General features: G+C 44.7%; 1 protein-coding gene across 1 annotated transcript; it reads left to right on the top strand.

Annotated features, from left to right (window-relative positions):
• Positions 1 to 10,796: 10,796 nt before the first annotated feature.
• LOC133110149 (cysteine and glycine-rich protein 1-like) lies at positions 10,797 to 20,283 on the top strand. Its single transcript, XM_061220041.1, has 6 exons — positions 10,797 to 10,914; positions 13,501 to 13,610; positions 17,530 to 17,698; positions 17,977 to 18,112; positions 18,523 to 18,616; positions 19,495 to 20,283. Exons 2-6 carry the CDS (start codon positions 13,502 to 13,504, stop codon positions 19,569 to 19,571), a joined length of 585 nt encoding a protein of 194 aa, XP_061076025.1. The 5' UTR covers positions 10,797 to 10,914; position 13,501; the 3' UTR covers positions 19,572 to 20,283.
• Positions 20,284 to 26,061: the final 5,778 nt, after the last annotated feature.

The raw sequence follows: 26,061 nt of genomic DNA, 5'->3' as shown, positions 1-26,061 counted from the left end.
CCCCCCACCCCCCACCCCACCGCACACTTTCTCTCAACCTCAGCCAGTCAGGGAAAATAGATCCTCTCTGCTCACAGTAATTCGAATTTAAAGGATGTGTGTGTGTGTGTGTGTGTGTGTGAGGGAGAGAAAGAGAGAGAAAATCTCTGCAGTGTCCATATCAGGAATCATCATATCATGGTCCTCGAGGTCCAAGACTTGCTGGGTTTTCCACCCTACCTGGGAGTCTGAAGAGAAGACAGCCAGGCCAATTAGTAGGACTAATCGGTAGGACTAATCGTTAATTACTTGGGAGAAAAGATTTGATTTGACGATAGCTGGTCTACATAGTGTGTCACTGTACAGGCACTCAAATGTAGTGCAACTGTGCTCCCCCTGGTGGTCAACAATGAGAATAGTTTCCTTGCTAGATTCCACTGCTCCGCACCATCAAAATTAGACCAATCACAGGCTCTCCTGCCACCCAAAGGAATGACATGTCAAATGACCACAATCTCAGTGAAATAATACCGCCCCCCCACCCCCCTCTTAACTGGATTGCATCCCAGCTAACAAAAAACACTCCTGCAATGCTGCTACCACGTAGTGGCAATGTTATAACATTGAAAAAAAAAAAAAAACATTCCAGGAACGCTTGCGAGAACATTCCGTGTTAGCTGGGACTCCCTACCACCCTCAAACGGATTGAATCTCACGCCAGCCAGCTTGGCCAATCAGCAGCACACACACGAAGCTGTGTCGTGTGTGCGGCGTTGTACAGTCAGTATAAATCGAGTTCTCTATTGTTGACAGAGCCTTATTTTAGCTTCTTGGACCAGGCAGCCGTGCTGCCGCCACCCACCCAGCCCGCCCAGTGAGGGGGGGGGAGAGAAACCTCCTCGTGATGAGTCACCCAGACGTGGGCCACCATTACCCTAATGGCGGTTCAGCGGCACAAAATGGAGGACACGCCAAGCCCGCCGTGATGCGCGATCGTTAGCGAGAGGCATTCATCCACCGCACGTCTCCGGCTGGCTCTGCCGCAGACAGCTCAGAGAGGACTCTACTGCACACGGGCGTGAAGGCTCACCGGGGCAGGGCTCTCTCTGTCTCACCCTCGCTCTCAGACACACAGGGACAGGGCTCTCTCTGTCTCACCCTCGCTCTCAGACACACAGGGACAGGGCTCTCTCTGTCTCACCCTCGCCCTCAGACACACAGGGACAGGGCTCTCTCTGTCTCACCCTCACTCTCACTCTCAGACACACAGGGACAGGGCTCTCTCTGTCTCACCCTCGCTCTCAGACACACAGGGACAGGGCTCTCTCTGTCTCACCCTCGCTCTCAGACACACAGGGACAGGGCTCTCTCCGTCTCACCCTCGCTCTCACTCTCAGACACACAGGGACAGGGCTCTCTCTGTCTCACCCTCGCTCTCAGACACACAGGGACAGGGCTCCCTCTGTCTCACCCTCGCTCTCAGACACACAGGGACAGAGCTCTCTGTCTCACCCTCGCTCTCAGACACACAGGGACAGGGCTCTCTCTGTCTCACCCTCACTCTCAGACACACAGGGGCAGGGCTCTCTCTGTCTCACCCTCGCTCTCAGACACACAGGGACAGGGCTCTCTCTGTCTCACCCTCACTCTCAGACACACAGGGACAGGGCTCCCTCTGTCTCACCCTCGCTCTCAGACACACAGGGACAGGGCTCTCTCCGTCTCACCCTCGCTCTCAGACACACAGGGGCAGGGCTCCCTCTGTCTCACCCTCACTCTCAGACACACAGGGGCAGGGCTCCCTCAGTCTCACCCTCGCTCTCAGACACACAGGGACAGTGGAGGCACATTTCTGCTCTTCAAGGATCATTAAACCATTAAATTAACAGCAATGCCCTCTTTGGGTACAGTACAAATGAGTACATTTTCCAAGCGGAAAAGGTACAAGTTAATTACATATTGCACCACTAGGGGTACAATCTTATGTACCCATAAGGTTACTGCCCCAACAGCAAGCATTTGTACGTTTTTAGGCACTTGTACCTTTGTTCGTGAAAGTGCAGAAAGGGCTCGTGGAGTGTAATAATCATTCCAACTGATTACTTACACACCTAATTCTACTAATCAAGGTCCTTAGCGAAGACTCATGTCTGTTTTACTGCTCAGTTGGCGCTAATGCCTGTCAAAAGTAAAGTAGTAAAGCAAAGCAAAGTAGTGCATATCCAGGTTCAGAAGGTTATTTTGTTCCAGCCTCCTGGGTTTGCTAATTAGCGCATTTCATCAGCCAGGAGGTAGAACTGATTGGTGATATCAGCTGGCTGGGTTTGCAGGTCACTTTCTGACCCCTGGTCTTTCCACCTCCACAATGCAGTGCAGTGCAAACCAGTGCAGTGTGGGGAAGAAACTGGCTGAACTTCGGTCACCAGGATTGATTAAGTAGAGGTTTTGATGTGGGCTTCTGATTTGTGCTTTTTCCACCTTAGATTTCCCTACAACCACCCCGCACCCCCCACCCCCAAACCCACTTCCATTTCACAAGTTAATTCTAGTTAAGGATTACCTGTCACCAGTGTGTGATGGCCTGACCGTTCCACTCTCACTAATTACTACAGTACAGACTCAAGTCTCTCTGGATAACATCGCCAGTTAAATGCCAAAAATTTAAAAGGTACATGTATACGATTCACTCCACACCTAAATAACTAGCACAAGCAGCTGCTTAAATCCTCTGTGTGCAGAATGCAGTTAATATTTAATGACAATCATTTCACATAAAGCATATGTTAGGAGGGTGTTGACTGCTGCAGCAAGTGCCACCAAAACAATATAAAACATAATACATAGCAACAATAAGAACAAAATAACAATAAAAGATTAAATATAGAAGCAACATTATAGCCATTAAAACATGACCAAAGGCATTCATACAGACAAATGAAAAACATAAAAGGAACAGTTACAGTGGACATTAATAATAACCACTTTAAAAAGTCTACAAGGTGCAGAATTCCAGAGATTCTTTCATCAGAAATATTGGAGACATGCAACACAGAGTCACACTATACAAACACAATTAATAATACTTTATATGAGCTGACATAAGCAGATGAAATCTCACAAAATGCATAATGAAATGGGAAAAAAATGATATTATCCAAAAATAAAAATGTGCAAACAAACACAATGATATTCAGTGTGGCATCCCTTGCTTTAGCATAATGCTACTTCTGTTGATGATGGCATGAATGGACACACTGAGCTAACGACACCTTACCTCTGCTGCCCAAACTGCAATTCCATAGAACAGGGGTGTCCAGTTGTATCTGAAAATGGCTGGAGTGGGCTTGTTTTTTCAGCCCTGCACAAAGACACCTTCTACTTACCAAGGTCTTGTGGACTACCGATTTGTTAATTAGTTCAATAGGGTGTCATAATGCCAAGTTAAAACAAAAACCTGCACCCATACCAGCCCTGTTTAGAATTAGACTGGACACCTCTGCCAAGGTCGACGGGCAGGCATGGGCAACTCCAGTCCTGGAGGGCTGGTGTGTATGCAGGTTTAGCTCGAGTCCTGGAGGGCCGGTGTGTATGCAGAATTTTGCTGCCACCAGTTACCCTGGCTCAATCAGCTAATTAGCCATATGCACCATGACCGATTCGCAAATTGCACCACAATAAAATGCTACAAGGAACAAACATTTATCAGCTGCTGTTTATATCACAGAATGTGTCTAAAAATGACAGGTAATGTAAATGGTTGGCCTAATGAAATAATTAAGAGCCGAAGATGCTCTGAAATCCAGAAGCAGATACAGCCCGTCTTGCCCATCCCTGCTGTAGGGGGCTGAAAAGTCGCATGCCTGACCCCATGAACACAGAGATATGCTTATCAACCATGTGAGGTGTGAGATCAGAAATATAATTGTCAGTATAATTCTTCACTGAACATTCAAACACTGATGTCACAATCACTCCCGGTGAGCAAATGGAACAGTGAAATGTTTTTTTTTTTTTTTTTTTTTTTTTTTTTTTACAAAAACCCTCACTGCTTAGCAACAGCAGAAGGCCAGGCCCTTCATCCTTCCTGGACAGATTCAGAAAAATCTACTGCACCTGCAGGAAGACTTAAAGGTCGAGTTTGGCACCACGTTCAGACGGCGTGGTGCCAGAGCAAGGAGAGACTTACCCCAGACTGCCAACCGCAGGCCAAACCTCACTCACGTCCATTCAGAGAGAGAGGGAGAGACGATTCTGCGACTCCCACAGAGGTGTAGCTGTAGTATAAACAAGGAAAAAACAGCACAGAGATGGAAGAAGGTGGAGAAAAGGGGAAAAGAAACCAGTCTCTTGTCTTCTTTAATTCATCAGCCGTTCACATGCAAACAGCCAGCCAGCCTCCAAGCCCGTAGAGCAGGAGGATATAGAGAGCATGTCTCAGCTCTATAGGGACTGTAAATAAGCTACTTCAGCATAGCATGTCTCCAGCTATACGTGCAGGAGGGAGGGAGGCAGGGAGGGAGGGAGGAGAGAGAGAGAGAGAGGCTGATGTTTCACTAGCCAGGTTCCTAATCACCCACAGTAATGGCTCTCAGACAGTGTCTCTCAGACAACACCTGGACGGTGCTGAAATGTAGATGTTTAATATAATGATACTGAGTAATATAATGATTTTGAACCATTTTGCCCATTCCCACATTGTACTATTCCCAACGGTCACTGTAAATTAAGGCTCAACATTGCAGTATTTCCTGTCAATTATAGATTCATAAAATTATTTGTGAGTACAGGTATCTGCAGTGAGAAGTACGCATAAAAATATATCTTAATTGGTCCCCCCCATTATACCCAGAGAAGAACATCGTTACTGACTGGCTGGCTCTGACTGGCTCTGTCTAACGGTGGTGAGGGGAGGGGTCTCTACCCACAGCCCCAGTAATGGAGGGTTATTCCGAGCTCGCGAGTGGTCGTTGAAAATGATTTAATTAACGGTTTTAACCGTCCTAACCGTTATGGCAGGGGGTCCTCGGGGACGCTGATCCACAGGCAGGGACCACTCCATACGATTGGCTATTGATCACACTCTAATAAATCTGCACTTCATTCTTAAACAGCTGCAAAGGCAATGGCGTATGTCCGACTTTCCCCTAAACACCGTTATTGTCGGATAATTGGTGAAGTCTAAGAAAACGTAAATTGTTTCTCCTCTACGCGGTTTTTTATTTAACAAAAAAAACAATCATAAACTTTATGTCTAGAGTGCGTTTTAGGCCATAGATCCAGATCCAATAAAATAACTACCTTTACACAAGACATGAAATTACACATTCAAAAAAAATAAAAAAATAAAAATAAAAAAACCTCGACAACACTAAACTAGTAAACTTAAAAGTAAGGACATAAATGCTACAATAATGTTTAAATAGAATTATCTTTCTTTAAAATGTACTTTTTGAACAGAATGTGATATTTATAAAGATTGTTCATACCGCCGAATACATAATACATAAATACTACTGAGAAATTAGGACAGTGCACAAATGAATGACAGCCGTAACACACCCTCTACTGGTGAAGCACGGGATTGCATGTGACGTCTCTCAGTAATGTATTGAGTTTTCCTTGACCTTGGTGTCGAGAGTACAGGAAGGAAACTGTATTCATTATTTATCAGCAAGGGTAGCAGGGCAGCAGTGTGTGCAAGCGAGGCTAGGATTTATCCTAGGAATTCACGAGATATCTCAGGAGACCAGCGTTTGATATTGTATCTGGGCTCCAGACTGCATTTGAGCTTTAAAATTGCATTAGTACTCCATATTGTTTTTGAGAGAAATTCACATCAAATTCATTTATTTGAAGTAATTCAACGTCAAAATAGGCTGGGTATCTGGATGTCATATTTATGATAAGAGGCTTAATTTGCCTATTATTCTCCCTGTTGTACATTTCAAAACGAAAACTTTAACTTAATGGTTGTTTGGTGATAATTAACACTCTGCTCATTCTCCGAGGCCCACAATCTTGTTCATCTCATTCATCACTTAGCTCAGCCAAGTCCATGTTTACCATGGTTAGAGTTTGTTGAACTGGCTGTCACGGCTAGCTGGCAGGTATAAACAGTGTAAACTGCCTATAAACCTGGCCTGTCCACCCAGGACTTCCCATTCAAGCCATCTGTGCAGTCTTCCACATAAAACGGGCCACGCGCACTGGATCATAAAGACAGCAGGAGCATTAAATCCTATTTAAATCATGAGACGTGAAATAAATAAGGCAATTGCAAGTAGTGCAAAAGGTAGAACATGATTGTAATGATCATTAGGGTATAATCTATAAACTATAAACTATAGAAAATATTAGTGGAGTCGTCCGCACAGGGGTGGTTGGTGAGGGTTTGGGGAGGGAGGAGCAGAAGGGCAGAGAGAAAGAAGGGAGAATGCTTTTTGTGTTATTGTGTTTGGGTGGGTGGGCAGAAGGATTCATGCATAAGCATAGGTAATAATAACTGAATTAATAAAGTTGACCTCCATCCTCTGTGTGTGTGTGTGTGTGTGTGTGTGGGGGGGGGTGTGGAGGTAAAAAAAAGAAAAGAAAAAGACAGCAGGACCCACATGTTTCACCGCCGAGGAGCAAGTCACTCGCACGCCAGAATATGAACAGAGAAGCGGCATCAATCAAAAACGCAACACGGTTGCCGCTGCCAATTTTGTCTTCAGCCTTATTAACGTGCTGTAGATTGCATTATCTCCATGAGAAATTATTTATGAGCGAAGCAATAATCCTGTCCCTTCTCACAAACTGCAACCACAGCGGTGCCAAGAGATCTTGGCGGCAGGTCAAGTCTAACAGCAAGAACATAATTCAAAATGGAGAAAAAATGAAACGCGTCACTGTCCGCTCAAAACAGTTGAAACTTTGTGACGTGGCTACATGACAAACACCACCAACCTTGACAGTAAGTGGCCTAAATCAATTCACAAAATGCATTTAGGCCTTAATTTGTGGTTTCAGTGGCAGCACTGAAAGTAGCTGTAATGATACACGAATGAAGGATGTCCCTGTCAGTGAGACCCTGTGTCTCTAAAGGAACTGCGTTCAGACTCTGTACAGTGGAACCCTGTGTCCTACAGGAACTGTGTTCAGACTCTGTGCAGTGGAACCCTGTGTCCTACAGGAACTGCGTTGTTAAAACTCTGTACAGTGGATGAGACCTGTCTCTAAAGAAACTGCATTCAGGCTCTGTACAGTGGAACCCTGTGTCTCTAAAGGAACTGCGTTCAGACTCTGTGCAGTGAGACCCTGTGTCCTAAAAACTGCGTTCAGGCTCTGTACAGTGAGACCCTGTGTCCTAAAAACTGCATTCAGGCTCTGTACAGTGAGACCCTGTGTCCTAAAAACTGCATTCAGGCTTGTACAGTGAGACCCTGTGTCCTAAAAACTGCGTTCAGACTCTGTACAGTGGAACCCTGTGTCCTAAAAACTGCATTCAGACTCTGTACAGTGGAACCCTGTGTCTCTAAAAACTGCGTTCAGACTCTGTACAGTGAGACCGTGTCCTAAAAACTGCATTCAGACTCTGTACAATGAGACCCTGTGTCTCTAAAAACTGCGTTCAGGCTCTGTGCAGTGAGACCCTGTGTCCTAAAAACTGCGTTCAGACTCTGTCCAGTGAGACCCTCTGTCCTAAAAACTGCGTTCAGGCTCTGTACAGTGAGACCCTGTGTCCTAAAAACTGCGTTCAGACCCTGTACAGAGAGACCCTGTGGCCTACAGGAACTACATTCAGACTATACAGTGGATAAGTCCTGTCTCTAACCTCCTAATGAGGTAACTATCTGTGGTCATACGCAAAACAACGGCAGTTGCCTCCAGGGTCCTTCAGCACACTCCCTGGTTATGGGTATGCACTTTGCCAAATGCCCGTAATGTACTGTAATATCTTGGTTAACAATATCTTTCATTATACCCATCATGTTACGATGCTATGCACAGGCTGAATTTTAGAGTTGGTATGCAGCCAACATGACAATATCAGAGGGGAGCGAAATTTAATTTGATTTTTATCAAAAGAATTTTGGTAAATACAGGTCATAGAACAACACAACAGATTTTTGTTTTAAATATGGCAGATGTGCAATAAGGATAGTAATGAGGCAGTCTTATGCACATTTATCTTGTTTTTTTCAATGTGTTAATGTTTTTATATAAATGAGATTCAACAGTGCGTGGAGATCGCTTATGTCTGTATATCTATGGTATGGTAATGTAAAGCCAAAAAAACGAATGTCCGCCTAGCGTGGACAATAAAGTCTGAAGGGCCCACCTCCCCCCTAGACCACACCCCACAAAGGAGCTGGTCCTCCCCAAAAACAGGGAGGGTGTGTGGGGGTGTGAATGAGATGATGCACAACAGCTGGGACACTGGTGCAAACGAAAGTTACTCCTCCCTCTGTTACAGTTCAAGGGAGTACTGCGGCGTCTTAGCAGCAGCACAAATGCCATCTAATCCTCCGGATGCCTCAGACGGAGGTATCCGTTAAAGCAGGCGGTACTCTGGAATCTCCAGAGGTTTCCTGCCACATGAAATCATGTACTTATGCAGCGGCTTCACTCGGACCTGTTTACAGGCGGAGGTGTGAAGTGACACACTTCCAGTGCGACAGGGAACACTACAAGCACTTCTGCAGGTTATCCAAGAGCTACCTTGTGAAATTAGCGTGGCGGACTGCGCATTTGCCGATGTTCTCCGACAGCACACTCCTGACATTTCCACGCGGGAAAAGGCCAAAAGCCGACAACCTCTGAGATATCTAAACACCTGACATTTTCGTTCGGAAAAGGTTTAAAGGCCAACGCATACCTATCTTAGGTCTAATATCGAGAAACTGTAACGCGTGTCAGAACACAGTCGACGTTTCTGCCGTCGTAAGACGTGGTCTGCGGTCCGTGCGTCTAAACTGGATAGGTTGCGCCGTGTAAACTCGATGGGCTGCGGTCCTGTCGAACGCAGACCTCCCGGGAGAGAGTCAGTAATCCTTCGTGGAAACACCCGGACGCAGCTCATCATAACAAACACCTTGTAAGGAAGAGAAGCCGTCCCCAAACGCTCAGCACACGGGGGCGGCATTCCCAGAGAATTTACAGCGTTCAGGATCACGGAGCGCTCACTCAATACCGAGAGGGGGATGGAATATCCCCCCAGCGCTGGAGAAATGCAGGGTCTTCTGGTTTTAATCTTTATTGAGAAGGAACCACTACAAACTACTTTGATATGTACTTTTTTGCTCATGTGTGTAACAGAATAATGACATGTACTACATCTGTATTCCATTGGACAGAGAGATTTTTCCTCGTAAAAAAATATATACTGCCCAGTAGACACTGCCCGTGTAAAATATTCAGTTGAAATGACATGAGATCACTCATTTTCTGAGCAAAGTTTTTGGGAAGATTCACAGAGAAAATGTCACAGCAGTTTAAAGTAGCTCAGGTCTCCGGGTCAGTGGGTTTATGGTTGGTAATTAAAATAATATCAGCGTACAGAAATAATGTGCTATGAAATCAGTGGCTCAGCCATTTTGTGCAAGAAGATTCACTTCTTCTTTTATCTCTCGAGGTAGTCAAGGTTTAAGGGAGGTGCCAGGATATGTTTTAACTGCTACGGAATCACATTTTCATGCCTTACCCACAACACGGAAGACATTGAGCTGATTTAATGACCGAGAAGGTTATGGGGGCAGCAAGTGAAGTAAGCCATTCTGCAGAGCAGGGTGGAACCACGGGGAGGTGGAAGCTGATGTGTCTGATCCGTGGAGACAGGGGGAAGTTCGGCAGTGTCTCCCAGCTACGCTCCATTTAGTGGTAACTGTGCGGTGAAACGCTTCATCGCAAACACACACAGGTGCAGAAGCTAATCTCATCTGGGCCTCCCTTAGCTGCAGGTCCCACACCATTGGATAGCTCTCAGATCTACAGATAGAAAATAACCAATCACAAACAAGATGCCTCCACAGAACCACCGCCAGGTAATCTTCCTGAAAAGTCTGGATAGATGGAAACTCAACCAGTACCAATGCGTAGCACCCACCTGGGTGATGCAACGGCAGCCATTTTGTGCCAGAACTCTCATCACACTTCATCTGGGCAGGAGAGGGAAATAACGTTTTTTTTTTGCCATTTGAATCAGGGGATGATTAGGTGGGAGGTTTAACGTCGAATCTGAAAGATGGCATCTCATCCCAAAGTCTAGGATTTGCCTGCACAATGGTGCCACTAACTCCATACCCAACTGGGCAGTGCCTATGCAGTGTCCTTGTGCCTGGTTATACTGACCAGGTTGTAAAACTGTGCATTTCGTGCCTTAAATGATTTTGGAGGGACTACAGCCTTTTGTTTGTGACAGGAAGCAGGATTGTTTGTGACAGGAAGCAGGTGTTGAACAGAGGGACACGGCTGAAAATGCTTTTCCTCACTTGGGTATGGACGGACAAGTCTGGCTCCACACTCTTACACTCTCTCGGACTGCCCCTTAAACACACACACACTGCAGCCAAACAGAGAGGGCGTTTCGAGTGCTGAAAATGCGCTTCAGACGTTCGGATAAGTCAGTTGGGACGACAGTACAGCCCTCACTGGACAGAAAGCAAGCATGCATCACACGTCACAGACTACGAGGGAAAAAAAAAGCAAGTGTTGACAAAATAGGAAAGTTATGTTGATGTGATACTCAAAGCCACTCCCTCACACCCATCTCCCTCTCCATCCTTTTCTCCCACTCCCAGTCCGTCCCTCCCTCTCTCCCTCCCTCCCTCCCTCCCTCCCCCCCGTCTCTCTGTATTAAACACAGATCTCCAGTGGCCGTGTGCTGCCATTCTTCATCACATTTGCACTGAACTGAGACAAAACTCACAGCACACGAAAGACCACTGCCTCAGACAGGTAAGAGGGCAAGATTACCCACAATCCCTCTCTTTCAGACACTCGTGAATGACCACTAACAGCAGCTGCACACACACACAGCCTCACAACAACTAAAAAATAACTCTGCTAATATGTGTCATCATGAAGTTCAATGTCAAAAGTTTCATTTCATTCGTTCATTTCATTCACTTGGTCAGTACTCAGGTGTTGGGTGACTGTGAATTAAAAATACAGTTTATGATTATCACTTTTGAGCCGTTTCATTTCAACGCAACTGCTTGTTCATTTTAAGTTCGGAATTCATCGCATGAAACTTGAACCACTGTGATACATGAATGCATGTGTGTGGAAAGAGGAGAGGATTTAAAGTTTACCGGGATGTTTTGAGCAGAACGGACACCGTTTCAGCCGTCAGCCCCAGTAACGCACACCATGGCCTGGCAGACACAGAGCCTGTCTGTGTGAGGAGGGTGCTAACAGGCAGCACTCGGGATCCAGAGGAGTGCTGGCAGAATGGGTGGCATTGATGACTAAAACAGATCAAAACAAGCAGCTCAGCTCAAAGCTGATGCTTGAAATTCATCTAGAGCAGAGAAACCATCCTACTGGCTGCGTCGCAATCACTAGGTTCAAGAACCCTAGTAGTCTCAAGGACAACTAAGAGCCATTTTGTTCCAAGTGGTTCATAAAATAATCTATTTGCCTACCGTGCCGTTAATCATGATGAAAACGCAGCTTTATTGCCGTTAAGGAGTTCCCGACAGTGGACTACAATGTTTTATTCATTCTTTCATCCGCGGAGATAAATACCTTCCCTTTTATAGCAGTGCTCCATGGTGCTCAGCGATGCCTGCACAAGGCAGCTCAGGACAGCGAGTCACCACTTCACACCAGAAACGCACAGACGGGAGACTAAAGCAAGAGCCATTATCCCCAGTATACACTCAAAAGTACCCAACTGTCTAATTTAATTCTCAAGAGGTTTAGAGCTTTTAGTTTCTCCAGTGCATCCTGCACAAAAATCGCTGAATATGCCACTAGAGGCCTGTGTTTTTACTTTACTGAATACATTTTTTTTTTTTTTTTACAGCTAATTGTATCTGTGATGGGCAGATAAATGGCATTATGAAAAATAAATCTGCAAGTGTGAGAAGTCTATGAATGAGAAAGCGAATATAAATATCTAAAAAAAGTCATCACCTTACTAAAGAACTGAGCCAGGTTACAACTGCATTCTGTAGGCGAAGGATAAATCGCATCTTTCAGCACATATGGCACACAACGTCACCGAAGATGTTCTAAATGAATACAGAGAACATTTTAGTTCACTCACAGAGCAATTCACTGTGGGGAGACTGTACAGTGGGTTCCCTGAGGCCAGGCAATGGCTATAATCTCCTAATAAGGCCATGAGGGGTGTCTGATATACCTCCCTAAAACAGACCGTGCTGTGGGATGAGTGAGGCAGTAGAGCTGGGAGGGGCTGAAAAATCAGAAGCGGTGTTGCAGTACCAGCTGAGCACCAGTAGGGGCATCAAGGACAACCGTACACTCAGAGTCAGCTGCTGGCATAAACAAACAATGCCAGTGGCCCTCACTCCTGGTCCTGCAGAGCCGCAGGGTGTGCTGGCTTTTGTTGCTAGTCAGCACTTAATTGATCAAGTGAAGCAGTGAATTACAGGTAAATCATCACACCTGGTTTTTTGGGTCTGAATTGGTTGCTGATATTATGGTGAAAACAAAAACCAGCACACCCTGCGGCTCTCTAGGACCAGGACCAGGACTGAGGACCCCAGCATACCCTGTGGCTCTCCAGGACCAGGACTGAGGACCCCAGCATACCCTGTGGCTCTCCAGGACCAGGACTGAGGACCACTGGCCTATGCTAACATTTAGGGCCATAAGCATTTGGGGGGCAGACAATTTGGGTTTTAAACTTTTTTTGAGATTTCAGTTGTTCAGTACACACAGGGTGTGAACACCTTTTTTTGATGATGATATTGTTCCTGTGGCAGTCCCCTGGTTTGTGTTTGCTTTATTTCCGAATCTGCATTATTGCTGGGGTTTTACTGTGTTTATAAGATGCCCTTATCAACGCCACCTTGTTTCTTGGTTTGGTACTTCTTGAAAAAAAAGCAAAAAAAAAAACAGTTCTCTTGCATTGCCCTGGCAAGCTTTAAAAGCTACCCTTCCTGATGGAGTGAAAGAGACGGGGAATCGATATGAGGCCCCACAGTGATTGGCAGTTTGTAACTGATAATGTGTGATCGGTGCTTTGTGATTGGTGCTTCGTGACTGATGATGTGTGATTGGTGCTTTGTGACTGATGATGTGTGATTGGTGCTTTGTGACTGATGATGTGTGATTGGTGCTTAGTGACTGATGATGTGTGATTGGTGCTTAGTGACTGATGATGTGTGATTGGTGCTTAGTGACTGATGATGTGTGATTGGTGCTTTGTGACTGATGATGTGTGATCGGTGCTTAGTGATTGGTGCTTTGTGACTAGCGTTTTGTGATCGGTGCTTAGTGATTGGTGCTATGCGATCAGCGGTTTGGGATCTGCACTTCTGTGATTGGCCCTTTACACCCTCGTCACCCCAGGATGCCGTTTGGAGGAGGAAACAAGTGCGGCTGCTGCCAGAAGACGGTGTACTTTGCCGAGGAGGTCCAGTGTGAGGGCAAGAGCTTCCACAAGTCCTGCTTCCTCTGCAGTAAGTGAACAGCTCCACTGCAGCCTGCAATCCGCAGGGCAGCATGTAGCCTCGTGGCTAAGGTGCCATCGCCTAGTGTCTGAGGCACACCACTGGGACCCGGAAGGTTGGTGGTCCAGTGTAGCCACAATAAGATCCACACAGCTATTGGCTCCTTGAATGAGGCCCTTAACCCTGCATTGCTCCCGGCTTAGTCTAATCAACTGTGAGTTGCCTTGGATAAAGGGGTCAGCTTAATAACTGTACTGTACTGTAATGTAATGTATGTTCCTCACAATAATGTTCCTCAGCAGTAAGAGAGAGTGTCCACTTGTGAGCCCTCACAAGGTGTTAATCTTTATTACGCTTTGATGATAACGTTAACATTATGGAAGGGAACCTGGCACTAAATTTCACTATCTGACTGCCGTGGTTCTTAAACATCCCGCAGTATCAATCACAAAGTATAGGTGGAGGGGGTTCCTCAATACCCTGCCTAAATTCCCAGCCGGCCTCATTTAACCTGGTCATGGAAACATCCCTCGGTTTCCCTGGCTCAATAATCCTCCGCTTCCCCCTCATGTCCAGTGAGATGGTACGGTTGACATTATTGGAGTGTCTCCCTTTCACTCTAAACTTCAGTCAAGTAAAAATGCAAAATCCATTATCATCTACTGTATCTAAGAGGCTCAGTGGCAGGACGGCAATGGAAATGAAGGGAACATCACTACGTTATCCGTCTTTTAAAGTCACTCGGAAATATTGCTAATGTGATTCTTGGGAGTCTACGCACAGCGTTCTCGAAAAAGTCACAGAGTATTTTCTCCGTAACGAAGCCTTGGGAAAACGTTCCGGACGGACGGACCGAGCAAACGGCCCTTGAACAGCTTGTTTATAAAGACCCAAAAGGCCCAGCCACAGGCATCCCGAAGGTCCATTTCTCTTGTGTTCTCAAATAACAAATCCAGCTCCTTTCTCACATAGAGACACTTATGAATCAACGTTTCTTAAACTATTGGGTCATTTTGGGTTATGGACCAGGTGGTGGGCAGCAGGTTGCCAACAACAATATAAATTCAGAATCGCCTCTAATCGACATGACGAGGCCAAAATACTGATTCAGGTGGCTCCTGTCGCCAAGTGATTCAAACTGGAAATAGAGCACTTGCTCATATATACAGATGAACATTATGCATGACATTATGACTTTAGCTGAGATATGACCCATGGAAAAATCAAAAGTCAGATATGACCTGCCCGGAAAACCAACGTCAGAAATTTCACCCGACCCTCCACACCCGACGTACAGTTGATTAGACTAAGCAGGAGACAATCCTCCCCTGAAGCAATGCAGGGTTAAGTGCCTTGCTCAAGGGCCCAACAGCTTTGCGGATCTTATCTGTATCTAAATGGTACAGAACTGGAAACATGCTCCGATTCTGAAATAACATCTTGCCCTAACATTCCATAATATATGCATATGCATAGACTAAGCTGAAGGGCACAACGGTTGTGCGGTTCTTAATCTGGCTAACCACATTGGATTAGAAATGTAACCATGAATATGACATTTAAGTGCAGACTGTCACCTTTAATTGGACAGTTGGCTTCTCAGCTGTTACGGATTAGTCGGGTATATTCAATCACTTCCTTAGTGCAGGTATAAAAGAGCTTTCAGTATCCAGTCTTGATTCTAGGCTTTTTATTGCCTTGGTTATTGGCATTTGCCAACATAAGGAACAGAGTTGTGCCAATGAAAATCAAGGATGCGATTTTAACACTGAGAAATATATATATAAAAAAAATATTTATTTATATATATTTTTTAACCGTGAGAGACATAGGCCAAACAAAAGGCTTACCAAAATGAACTGTTTGGAACATAATTAAGAAGAAAGAGAGCACTGCTGTTTGTTTGGGATCAATGGTACAATAATTCAACATTAATTCAACGGCTACAATTAAACTACAACAATGCCAGTGAGTTAATTCTGCCTATTTTATTTCCAGCCTAGTAAAAGGAATTCCACCCCTGGGTACATTCATTTTCATGAATGAACAGAAGGACAAAAGCAATAAAAAAAAAATACTTTCTCCTGCCATTTCAATGGCTTCTCTTTGGTCTTTCTGTTGTTCCTCAGAGATACACACTTGATACCTTCCACTGCCTTCACTAACCAGAACTTATGAGCATATGGTCACATCAAAGTGACACCGTCAACCATGGGTGTAGGTTTGGTATTGTAAGGGAGGGACAGTTTCAGTAAAATCTGACTGCTTATACCATTCTTTGAACAGTACATTACATTACATTAATGGCATTTGGCAGACACTCTTATCCAGAGCGACGTGCAACAAAGTGCAAAGTGCATACCCATAACCAGGGATAAGTGCGCTGAGAGGGAAGTACAATTTTAACTGCTACTTGATACAAAGATAAGGACCAGGGCCTATTTGATCAGATGATTTTTATTTATTTATTTATTTAATCGTATACCGCAGCATGCAAATGTATGAACAAACCGCTTACCTAGCCAAACACTGCTTACCTAGCCAAACTAAACATCCTAATACACAAGTAAATATCACAGAAAGACAATTAAGGTTTGCACTCAAGCTACCCTCTCACCTTGGACAATATCGCCCTAGGAGACTGTTACCCTTCCTTCCAGTGTCTGAATAGAAAAACCAATAAAAACCTTGAAATGTAAAATAAAGATGCAAGCCACAGGTCCACCACAGGGGAAGGAAAAACTAGTTCAAAATACAAACCATCAGTCTTTCCCCCCCAGTCCCAGAACCCAATGGGCGACATTGGCTCAGCTGGTAAGGCCCAGGTGGTAAAAGCAGTTGTCTCTCTAAGGGGACCAGTAGACCCAAACAAAGCCACCAAATGTGGTGGGTCATTGGTGTTTTGGAGATATTCTGTTGCGAGTGATTCAGGGGCACTATTTTCAGATCAATGGCATAATAAATTAAATGAAGTAATCTGGTTTCTGCTAGGAAGCTTCCGTCATAGGTCAATTGTCCTGCCAGACAATGATTCCAAACTTAGATCAAAATCCACACAAAGCTGTTAAGTGAAAATAACATCCATGTTCTGCAGTCGCCATCTCAGTCTCCAGACTTAAATACCATCAAACTCCTGGGGTGTGAGGGGTCCATAAGCACAAACTCAAGAATATCAATGATTTTAGATTTTAGTTCTGCATGGAGGAATTGTCAAAAAATCCCTCCAAATGTGTTCTCTAAGCTTATTATAGAAAAAGACGAATGCTGTCATATTTGCCATGGCTATTTGCACAAAGTATTAAACCAGGGATTTTTGCAGAATATTTTTATTTGAAAAATGTAAGACTTCATTCAACTGAATCATTACTTAACTTTATTTTCCAACACGTCTGGTTAATGTCAATAACTGTATTTTTTTTTCTTTCTTTCTTTTTTGTTTACAGTATTTTTGCGCATTTCTCAAGGGTGCCAATAATTCTGGACCTGACTGTATGTCTGCATGTGTGTAATGTAATATATATACACACACACACACACACACACACTTAGTGATCACTTTATTAGGAAGACATATTCCATGCCAACTCAAGGAGGTTGCACGACAGCAAAGGAATTGCAGGAAAATTAGAAATTTGAGCTCCATTTTGTGACCAGATATACTTACAAAGTTATGGACCGCAAAAAAAAAATGTTGTGCGGTGACGCTTTTTCATCACAACACCCGGTGAACTTGCAAAATGGCGTATGAAGCTCACATTTCCTGGAATTCTAGATCTCATCATTATCTAGTAAGACACAGAATAAGGAAAGAAATTCAACGGGCGCTGTGGTGCAACCTCCTGGAGTTGGCTTGGAATGGCTCGTGTACCTGGAGCTGCCTTCCACGCGACGCTCTGATAAGCACACAGCGACTGCCGTTTGCTCTCAGTGGTGTGCAAGAAGAACCTGGACAGCACCACGGTGGCCGTGCACATGGACGAGATCTTCTGCAAGTCCTGCTACGGCAAGAAGTATGGGCCAAAAGGCTACGGATTCGGGGGAGGAGCCGGCACCCTGAGCATGGACACGGGCGAATCGCTTGGAATCAAACACGACGAGTAAGGCCCTCAATCCTTCCTTCTCGCCAATAAGGCTACGTGTGTGTGTTTCTGTGAGTGAATGCTGATGTAGCCAAAATAGCTCTCCAGGGACAGGGTTGGGCAGCCCTGCTCTAGCAGTTGAATGAGGTGTGCTTTCTTAGGGTTGGAGTGAAAACCTATAGGATGGTAGATCTCCAGGAACTGGGTTGGGGGCTCCAGTTACATAGATTATACAGGAGAGGAACCCTTGCATTTTGCATTGCATGATGGAACATTTCTCCTCCCTCCCCCCCCAGGCCGGCCCCACACCGCCCCACCACCAACCCCAACCCCAACGCCGCGAAGTTTACCCAGAAGTCCGCGGGCTCGGATGTTTGCCCCCGCTGTGGCAAGACCGTCTACGCTGCCGAGAAGGTGGTGGGGGGCGGAAACGTAAGCGACAAGCCAAGAAACTCATTGGGGGTCGCCATAGCAACAGGCCTGCCAGCACTAACGGTGGAGCTGTGCGCGGGCAGCTGCGTAGCATGCCGCTTCGTTGCATGTAGCACAGGGTGTCTTACATAGCTTTCATTTTACTTACAGTCCATTCACACAGTTGGATGTCTCACTGAAGGGATTCACGATGAAGTACCTTTCCCAAGGGTACAGCAGTAGCATCGCAGCTGGGAATCGAACCCACAACCTTTGACTTACAAGTGCAGTTCTCTAACTACAATAGCACACTGCCAAAAAGATGACTAGTTTGGCAACTACGTAAAAGTCACTAAATGCTACCTTTTGCAATTACTCATTTATGAACCCTCCTGTTCCTGCCCTGATGATGTCACTGCTTCTATCCTCAGTCCTGGCACAAGAGCTGTTTCCGCTGTGCCAACTGTGGGAAGGGCCTGGAGTCCACCACCCTAGCTGACAGAGATGGAGAAATCTACTGCAAAGGTCTCCCCTGGACACAACACTGCCACACTCTTCCTTTTTCTGTCCCTGTGACACACTTCCTCTTCCTGTCCCTGTGACACACTTCCTCTTCCTGTCACTGCCACACACTTCCTCTTCCTGTCAGTGCCACACACTTCCTCTTCCTGTCATTGGCATACACTTCCTCTTCCTGTCACTGCCACACACTTCCTCTTCCTGTCCCTGTACACACTTCCTCTTCCTGTCCCTGTACACACTTCCTCTTCCTGTCACTGCCACACACTTCCTCTTCCTGTCCCTGTACACACTTCCTCTTCCTGTCACTACAACACACTTCCTCTTCCTGTCACTACAACACACTTCCTCTTCCTGTCCCTGCAACACACTTCCTCTTCCTGTCACTGCAACACACTTCCTCTTCCTGTCACTGCAACACACTTCCTCTTCCTGTCCATGTGACAACTTCCTCTTCCTGTCCCTGCAACACACTTCCTCTTCCTGTCACTGCCACACACTTCCTCTTCCTGTCACTGCCACATACCTCCTCTTTCTGTCACCTCTCAATGACATACACTTCCTCTTCCTGTAATATGAATATGACATTGCTTTAGACAAGGAACAAGACAGAATACGTTAAGCACATATAATGCACCTGATATTCAAATCACTATTGCCCAGCTATACAGTAAGTAAGTAAAAAGGACAGGCACTCAGGGTTTCTGTATAAACAACAGGGAAGTATTTGATTAGACATACCAAGCATCTGCATTGTATGTCTGTTTGCTTGGAAACACCTAATACTATCCTCAAAGTAGCTGTTGGTATGCTCATTAACATATTGTCACCCAATTAGAATGCAGCCTATTTCACTTCTCCATCGTTTCTCTCTCCATCTGTAGGGTGCTACGCCAAGAACTTCGGTCCCAAGGGGTTCGGGTTTGGGCAGGGTGCCGGCGCGTTGGCACATTCCCAGTAGGTTCCGGAAAACCGCAGAACCCAACGCAGTGGACAGCTGGCTCACGTGGATTTCCCCGCTCCCAGCATCCTTCACTCACTCCCAGCATTCCTCTGCAGAACACGATGTGACCACAGATAGAGGCACAAGAGCTTAGCGTCACGGGGGCTCATTCCAATCCCTTATTTTTGTCATCTTTTTTCTCGCTCTTTTATCTACTGCTAGCTCCGCCCCTCATTAGGCAAATGGAATGTCCTCGCTCCTTCTAAGTTCAGTTCAAAGCCATGTCAGTTACAGACATGGCAGATGGGGAGAGGTGGATCCACAGGTCAGTTACAGATGTGGCAGATGGGGAGAGGTGGATCCACAGGTCAGTTACAGACGTGGCAGTTGGGGAGAGGTGGATCCACAGGTTAGTTACAGACGTGGCAGATGGGGAGAGGTGGATCCACAGGTCAGTTACAGAGGTGGCAGATGGGGAGAGGTGGATCCACAGGTCAGTTACAGATGTGGCAGATAGGGAAAGGTGAATTTATACTGTACGTCAGGCTTTCCGTAAAAATACTTCCACAAAGGATGCGCTGACGTTTTCTTGCTAACAGGAAAGATCGGGAGCTCCCAACTTCTAGCTCCTAGAAGGAGCATTTAACAGGCTAGATTGTCCTTAAAGATGATGGACCTCAATCGATTTCTCAGTCAGGAGCAAGGAAAAAAATAAAAAAAATAAAATAAAAAAAAAGAAGAAAAAAAACAAGGAGAAAAATAATTGGATGGGATGAGCCCACTGTAATGGATGGTGAACCTGAACTAACCAATCAGCAGTGAGGGAACATTAGTCTCTCAAGGTGAAAGTCTCTTCCTGTGAGAAAAACTTCAACCACATTTCGCAAAACGCACAACTCAATATCTAATATCATTTGTAACTATCATGTTGGTATTGCATACTAGATGTGCACTTTAATGCAAGTTTTAAAAATGACACCCCCCATGCTACCATTAATGGGCACCCAGTTCAACAGGGAAGCACAACCCATTGCAATAACAGTATGTACAGTGAACATTGTGTCTCGGGACAGTTAATCTTCAGTTTAATACTGTACTGTTCTACATCACAGGGCTGTGCAGAGGGCTACCGCTCTTATCTAAACAGCTTTATAGATACGGTATGCCACTCATTTCCATAATTCCTGTAGACTGTAGAGTCCATGTCCATTCCATTAGATATATCATCATGTCATCCTTTGATAAGTCTGTAATAATTTGATTATTCCATGTATTATGTGTGCTGCTTCTCCCAATTTTTCAGACCTTAAAGAAACTTTTGAATGTCAAAACACAGCCAAATAAAACTGAACCATGCGTTCATACTTCCAGTAATTTTGTTTCTTTTTTAAATTTTTTCACTTTTCATAGCCTCTTTGCCCAGAGTACCTCTCACGTTGCCTTTATATATAGAGCAATTACTGCACCATTGCTGAGTAAACACCCATCCTATGTGGTTGTTAGGATATTATTTCCAGCTAACTGCAGCACAAGTTCAAAGTCGAATGCTGTAATCCTGAAACAATTATCACTCTGCCAAAATGCACTACACAGCAGAACAATCAAACTGTAAGTGAAGGTCTTTAATTCTTTAAGATGTGAGATTACAAAAATATGTGAGTAAAATGTCCTTAACCGAACATTCTGGTAATTGTTCAGTGGAGTTCTAGAACAGCCAAGAGCTCCAACCCTTTGGAGGAATATAAGGGTTAACATTTAGCTATAAAACTGAGAACATTTCACATGCGTTGAACATTTAACAGATGGTTCAGTAGCACCTTCCCCCGTTTTAACTGTGTAAACCCATCGGGAAGGATCTGCTGGTTTCCAGAAGAACAAAATAATCATTTAATGACAACAACAACAATAATCCACCACTCAAACAGACAATGGGTCATTGTCCATGAAGCAGTGAGGCGGTTGTGTTGGGGTGGGGGGTTGGCGGAACACCGCAGCCGGCACTGAAAACAATAGTGCAGGCAGACACACACCAGCTACACATCAGGATTAACCCACTCATCACCACCCAGAACAATGCTGAGAGACCCAGATGTGTGTGTGTGTGTGTGTGCATGTGTATCAGCGCCAGGGTGTCTGTGTGTAACAAGGTGGCCGTGTGTGTGTGTGTGTGTGTGTGTGTGTGTGCATGTGTATCAGTGCCAGGGTGTCTGTGTGTAACAAGGTGGCCATGTGTGTGTGTGTGTGTGTGTGTGTGCATGCTTGCTTGCATGTGTGTGTGTTTGTGTGTGTATGCGTGTGTGTGCATGTGTGTCAGTGCTAGGGTGTCTGTGTGTAACAAGGTGTCCGTGTGTGTGTGTGTGTGTGTTTGTGAGCGTAAAAAGAGGGGGTATCCGAGAAAGCATGAGTGACAGTGTAAGCAGAAAACTCTGGACCAGCAAGATATGATGTAACCGTGTGAGGAGAAGAGGATAAAAACCTGAAGAGCACAGCTGAACGTGTCAGAGCTATATGACATGGAGCATGGAGGGGACTAATTCAATTAAATTCAAGTAAAATGAGGGGTAACAACACCCACTCATACTTGAGCACACTTAGGTTTACATTAATGTAAACCCACAATTCAAGAAACCTTGCATCATAAGTAATGTGTAATACAATCTGTGATTTAGTTTCATAAGCGATACAGGGTTCACGTTTTTGTCAGTCATTAAAGATGAAAATGTATGCTGAATTACTTGCTAATGACATAATAACAGTCAATGTTGCTCACAAATGTAAAGAAAATGCAGGTTACAAAAGAATCCTTTTCCACGGTTTCCTCTTCCACGGTTTCCTCCTTGAGTTAAGATCACCCTTTTGCGCATGTCCCTGTCAATTCTCAGGTCTTCAGAGAAACCAAAGGGAGGGGGAACTCTGATAACCGTCCGCCCCCTAGTGGACATGACGTTCATTCGCTGGCACTACTTCCAGCTCAAACAAGCGTGTAATTATCCAAAGCGTCATTTCTGCGTGTGAAGACTCAAGACAACCTACTGTATGAGAGAATGTAATTATTTTGTTGAAGGTGCTCCTTTTTAACGAAAAAAAAAAACCAAAACAAAAAAACAATTGGTTCCAACCTCCCCGTGTTTTTCCGTGCACAACACGATATAACGCACAGACACGTAATTATATGCTCGCGCATGATTCGAAAACTTTGAATTAACAGTGTCATTTATGTCTTTGCAAACCGCGCAGACAAATTTCGAATAATCACAAGTGTAATGCTATATAGGCCACAGGAGCGTCCTAATTTTCTTTTCTCTCTCTCTCTTTTTTATTTCCATAACGTTCCTGGGTTGGGCGGCCCTTGAAAACACGAACAGTCATGTACAAACACATCCTTGTGAACTGGGCCATGGTTCAACGGATTAAATAAACTGGGCCTTAGCCAGCATACCTTAAACGTCTATTTGTGCCGCTGCTGAAAGGCGAACGAATAAATAAATAAGTTTAAAAAAAACTTTAAAAAAACGTCAGTGCATGTATTTCAGATTTCAAGAAGGCCAAAGTCATGACAACAAGTGAACGGCAACTAGATACCAGCACAACAGTAGAACCCTATGCTTCACAGAAATTAAACGTGACATATAATGTGGTCCCAAACTAGCCTATTTTACTCAGAGTCCAGTTATTTTAAAAAGCTAGGTTTATTGATTAACGAAGCAACAATATTTTCTCCCCAAATTTGTTGTGTGATCAGGGAAGCCATCAAGTTTGTGCTTCTATACTCCTATCAAACTGGCACCGTGCCGGCCTTTGATTTAGCCTACCTGCTTAGGTTGTTGGTGGCGTAGGCACTAGGTAGCTTTACTTGACCTTGACTTGAAAACAATAATTTGTTCCTTAATCTGCCGCTAGTGAACGCCTGTGAACATTCTAATGTGTATATAGTTGTATATTTACAAACGGCAAACAATTACCAACAATAGTTTTGACCTGAAATATCACACATAAGCGTATATCACGTTATTTTATATGCGGTTATTGCATCCGAGATTCTCTCCGCACAGTACCGACAATGGTCGAGCGGCGCACTGACGCCATAGAATTTTCGAATTCCTACACGCTGCAAGCGCCATCGTGCGGTTTAGAAATTAACTTTGACCTAATAAAAATGTCTAAACTGCTGTTCACCGTAGGCCTACATCAAAGTCTGATTACGATTGATTATACACAGTTGAAATCTGCACGGAACTTTGTCGTGCACATGAGTTGCATCAAACAATTCGATTTAGGGTAGGCTATGTTTTGACCTTTTTTTTTTATGACTTCATGAATCATTTGAAGGTAGTATCGTCTACTGGGAAACATAGATATTACAAATATTTTAAACATCTTTGTAAATATTGCCAGGGAAGCAACCAAAGAATCTGTGGTGATTACAGCAACCTGCGTTATTAACGTTTATACTGTGAATAAACCAGGCCACAACAAAGCAAACCGTCAGTGGGTGGAGCTGGTATGTGTAATAGGTTTGGTTGGACTGAACTGAAAGCCAGAAATGTATTCTGTTAAAAGTTTATGAACTGGCAAGCTTTCCTGAATCTGAATCTGAACTGATCGCACCACAAAACCTTTTTCACACACGCACGCACACACACACACGCAGGCACGCACGCACACACACCTTTGTCACATACTGATGTCATACCACACATAATATCATAGACTTTCACTGTCACTGAGAATAGCGTGTTCATTTAATCGACTTACATTTATCAGCACAATGTTTTCCAAAAACTTGAATTTGAACTGGAGTGGATTTTGATGTTTGTCCTATGTTTATGTACGCATATGCACACACATACACACACAATGTGAACTGAAATTCAATGAATTAATTGTGCATTCAACACAACACAATAAATTAAATGCATTTTATCGATTGACTGAAATGAAATGCGACAGGTTGACAGGTGGCTTATTGTGTTGCGCTCTGACATGCTCGGACTCTGGCAGTTACAGAGCTTACCTGCAGTAATCTTGTGTCTGCTCAATGGGGCAGACCCTTGTTTTCATCTGATGTGTGTGTACACGATGTTTGCAGCTCTGCTGAGCTGAATGAGATACATCTGAAGCTGTAGATTCCCAAATGATTATTCACTATCTCACCTCTGAATCTGAAGCAGCTGTAGATTCCCATGTGATTATTCACATTTTCTGTACAAAATACACATTATTTTGTATTTTGCCCAATGTAAGGTGACCTTGAGTGTCTAGAAAGGTGCCACTTCAAATAAAATGTATTATTATTATTATTATTATTATTATTATTATTATTATTATTATTATTTATCTCACCTCTGAATCTGAAGCAGCTGTAAATTCCCACGTGATTATTCACTATCTCACCTCTGAATCTGAAGCAGCTGTAGATTCCCACGTGATTATTCACTACCTCACCTCTGACTCAGCTACAATGCTGTGAGTGGCTACAGCAATGCTCCTGCATTTGCATATAACCATGGGTGCACAACTTTGGTCTTGGAGAGCTAGTCTTTTTGCTGGGTTCTTTGTTCCAAGCAATTACCAAAGCTCTATAAACTGCACCGGTTCCCTCCTGTCCTGTACGTGTCAGATCGAGTTACCATCGAGCCAATTAAGTCATTCAAAAGAAAATAAAGGAGCAGAAGTTGGCTCGAAATCCTGAAACCGGTCGGCCCGTTTTTTGGGTTTTTTTTTATACCCCTACATATAATGACCAAGTCCGCTGAAATGGGCGTTCCATAGAAACGTGGCTTAAGACAGCAGTGTCTGGATTCATGCGAAGCCACTCAGACTCTCAGAATAGCGCAGTCACCAAGAGGCTGGCTGAGCCCATGCTAATCCTGGAGAATCCGTCCACTGCCATGGCCTCTTTCCACGGTGGCATGAGACTGATGGGCATGCGATTCATCAATTACCACAGCGAGGGTGTGGGAGTGCAGTGGGGGGGAGCGGGGGTCGGGGGGGGTCGGTATGGTTTGAGGGCCCATCCGGGCAATTCTCAGAGGTGCTTGAAGATACATATTTGACGTTCTTTTTTGGTGTCTAACCCTGTCACCCCAGACAGACGGGACTTATCGGCTATTACGGCAGAGCCCGTCAGAATTCAGAACGTCTGGAGCGGCAGACACGGCGTTCATATCTGCGCCCTGCGACACAACAGTGACGTTCGTCCGTGCCGCGTTTGAAATGAGTACATTTAGTAAAGGAAACACAGTTAAAAGGAGAGGAATGTTGTGATAACAGAACAATCACAATAACCTCCAAGACCTACGGTGGTATAGCCAGGCTTAAACTACACTTTCACCGCTCGAGATCAAGGTCGGTCCATTCTAACCTGACCTTTGACCTTTAGCCAGACCTGTAGGTTTGGGAATACCCCAGACATTCTGCACCAAAGGTGTACATCCTACAGCCGACCACTTCAAATTCCATCCTAGCCATCTATCCTAACTGCTCCTCACTAAATGGTAAAGCGCTG

Source organism: Conger conger, chromosome 14 (genome assembly GCF_963514075.1).
Source record: "Conger conger chromosome 14, fConCon1.1, whole genome shotgun sequence".
Classification (NCBI taxonomy): Eukaryota; Metazoa; Chordata; class Actinopteri; order Anguilliformes; family Congridae; genus Conger; species Conger conger.
The sequence above is the reverse complement of the archived record's forward strand: the minus strand, read 5'-3'. Positions and strand labels throughout refer to the sequence as shown.

Bases quoted from the DNA above. Each gene is read 5' to 3' on its own strand.
- LOC133110149 (XM_061220041.1), top strand. From the start codon at position 13,502: ATGCCGTTTGGAGGAGGAAACAAGTGCGGCTGCTGCCAGAAGACGGTG. The intron at 17,699-17,976 runs GTAAGGCCCTCA...CTCCCCCCCCAG, and splicing joins CTTGGAATCAAACACGACGA to GCCGGCCCCACACCGCCCCA. The intron at 18,113-18,522 runs GTAAGCGACAAG...TTCTATCCTCAG, and splicing joins AGGTGGTGGGGGGCGGAAAC to TCCTGGCACAAGAGCTGTTT.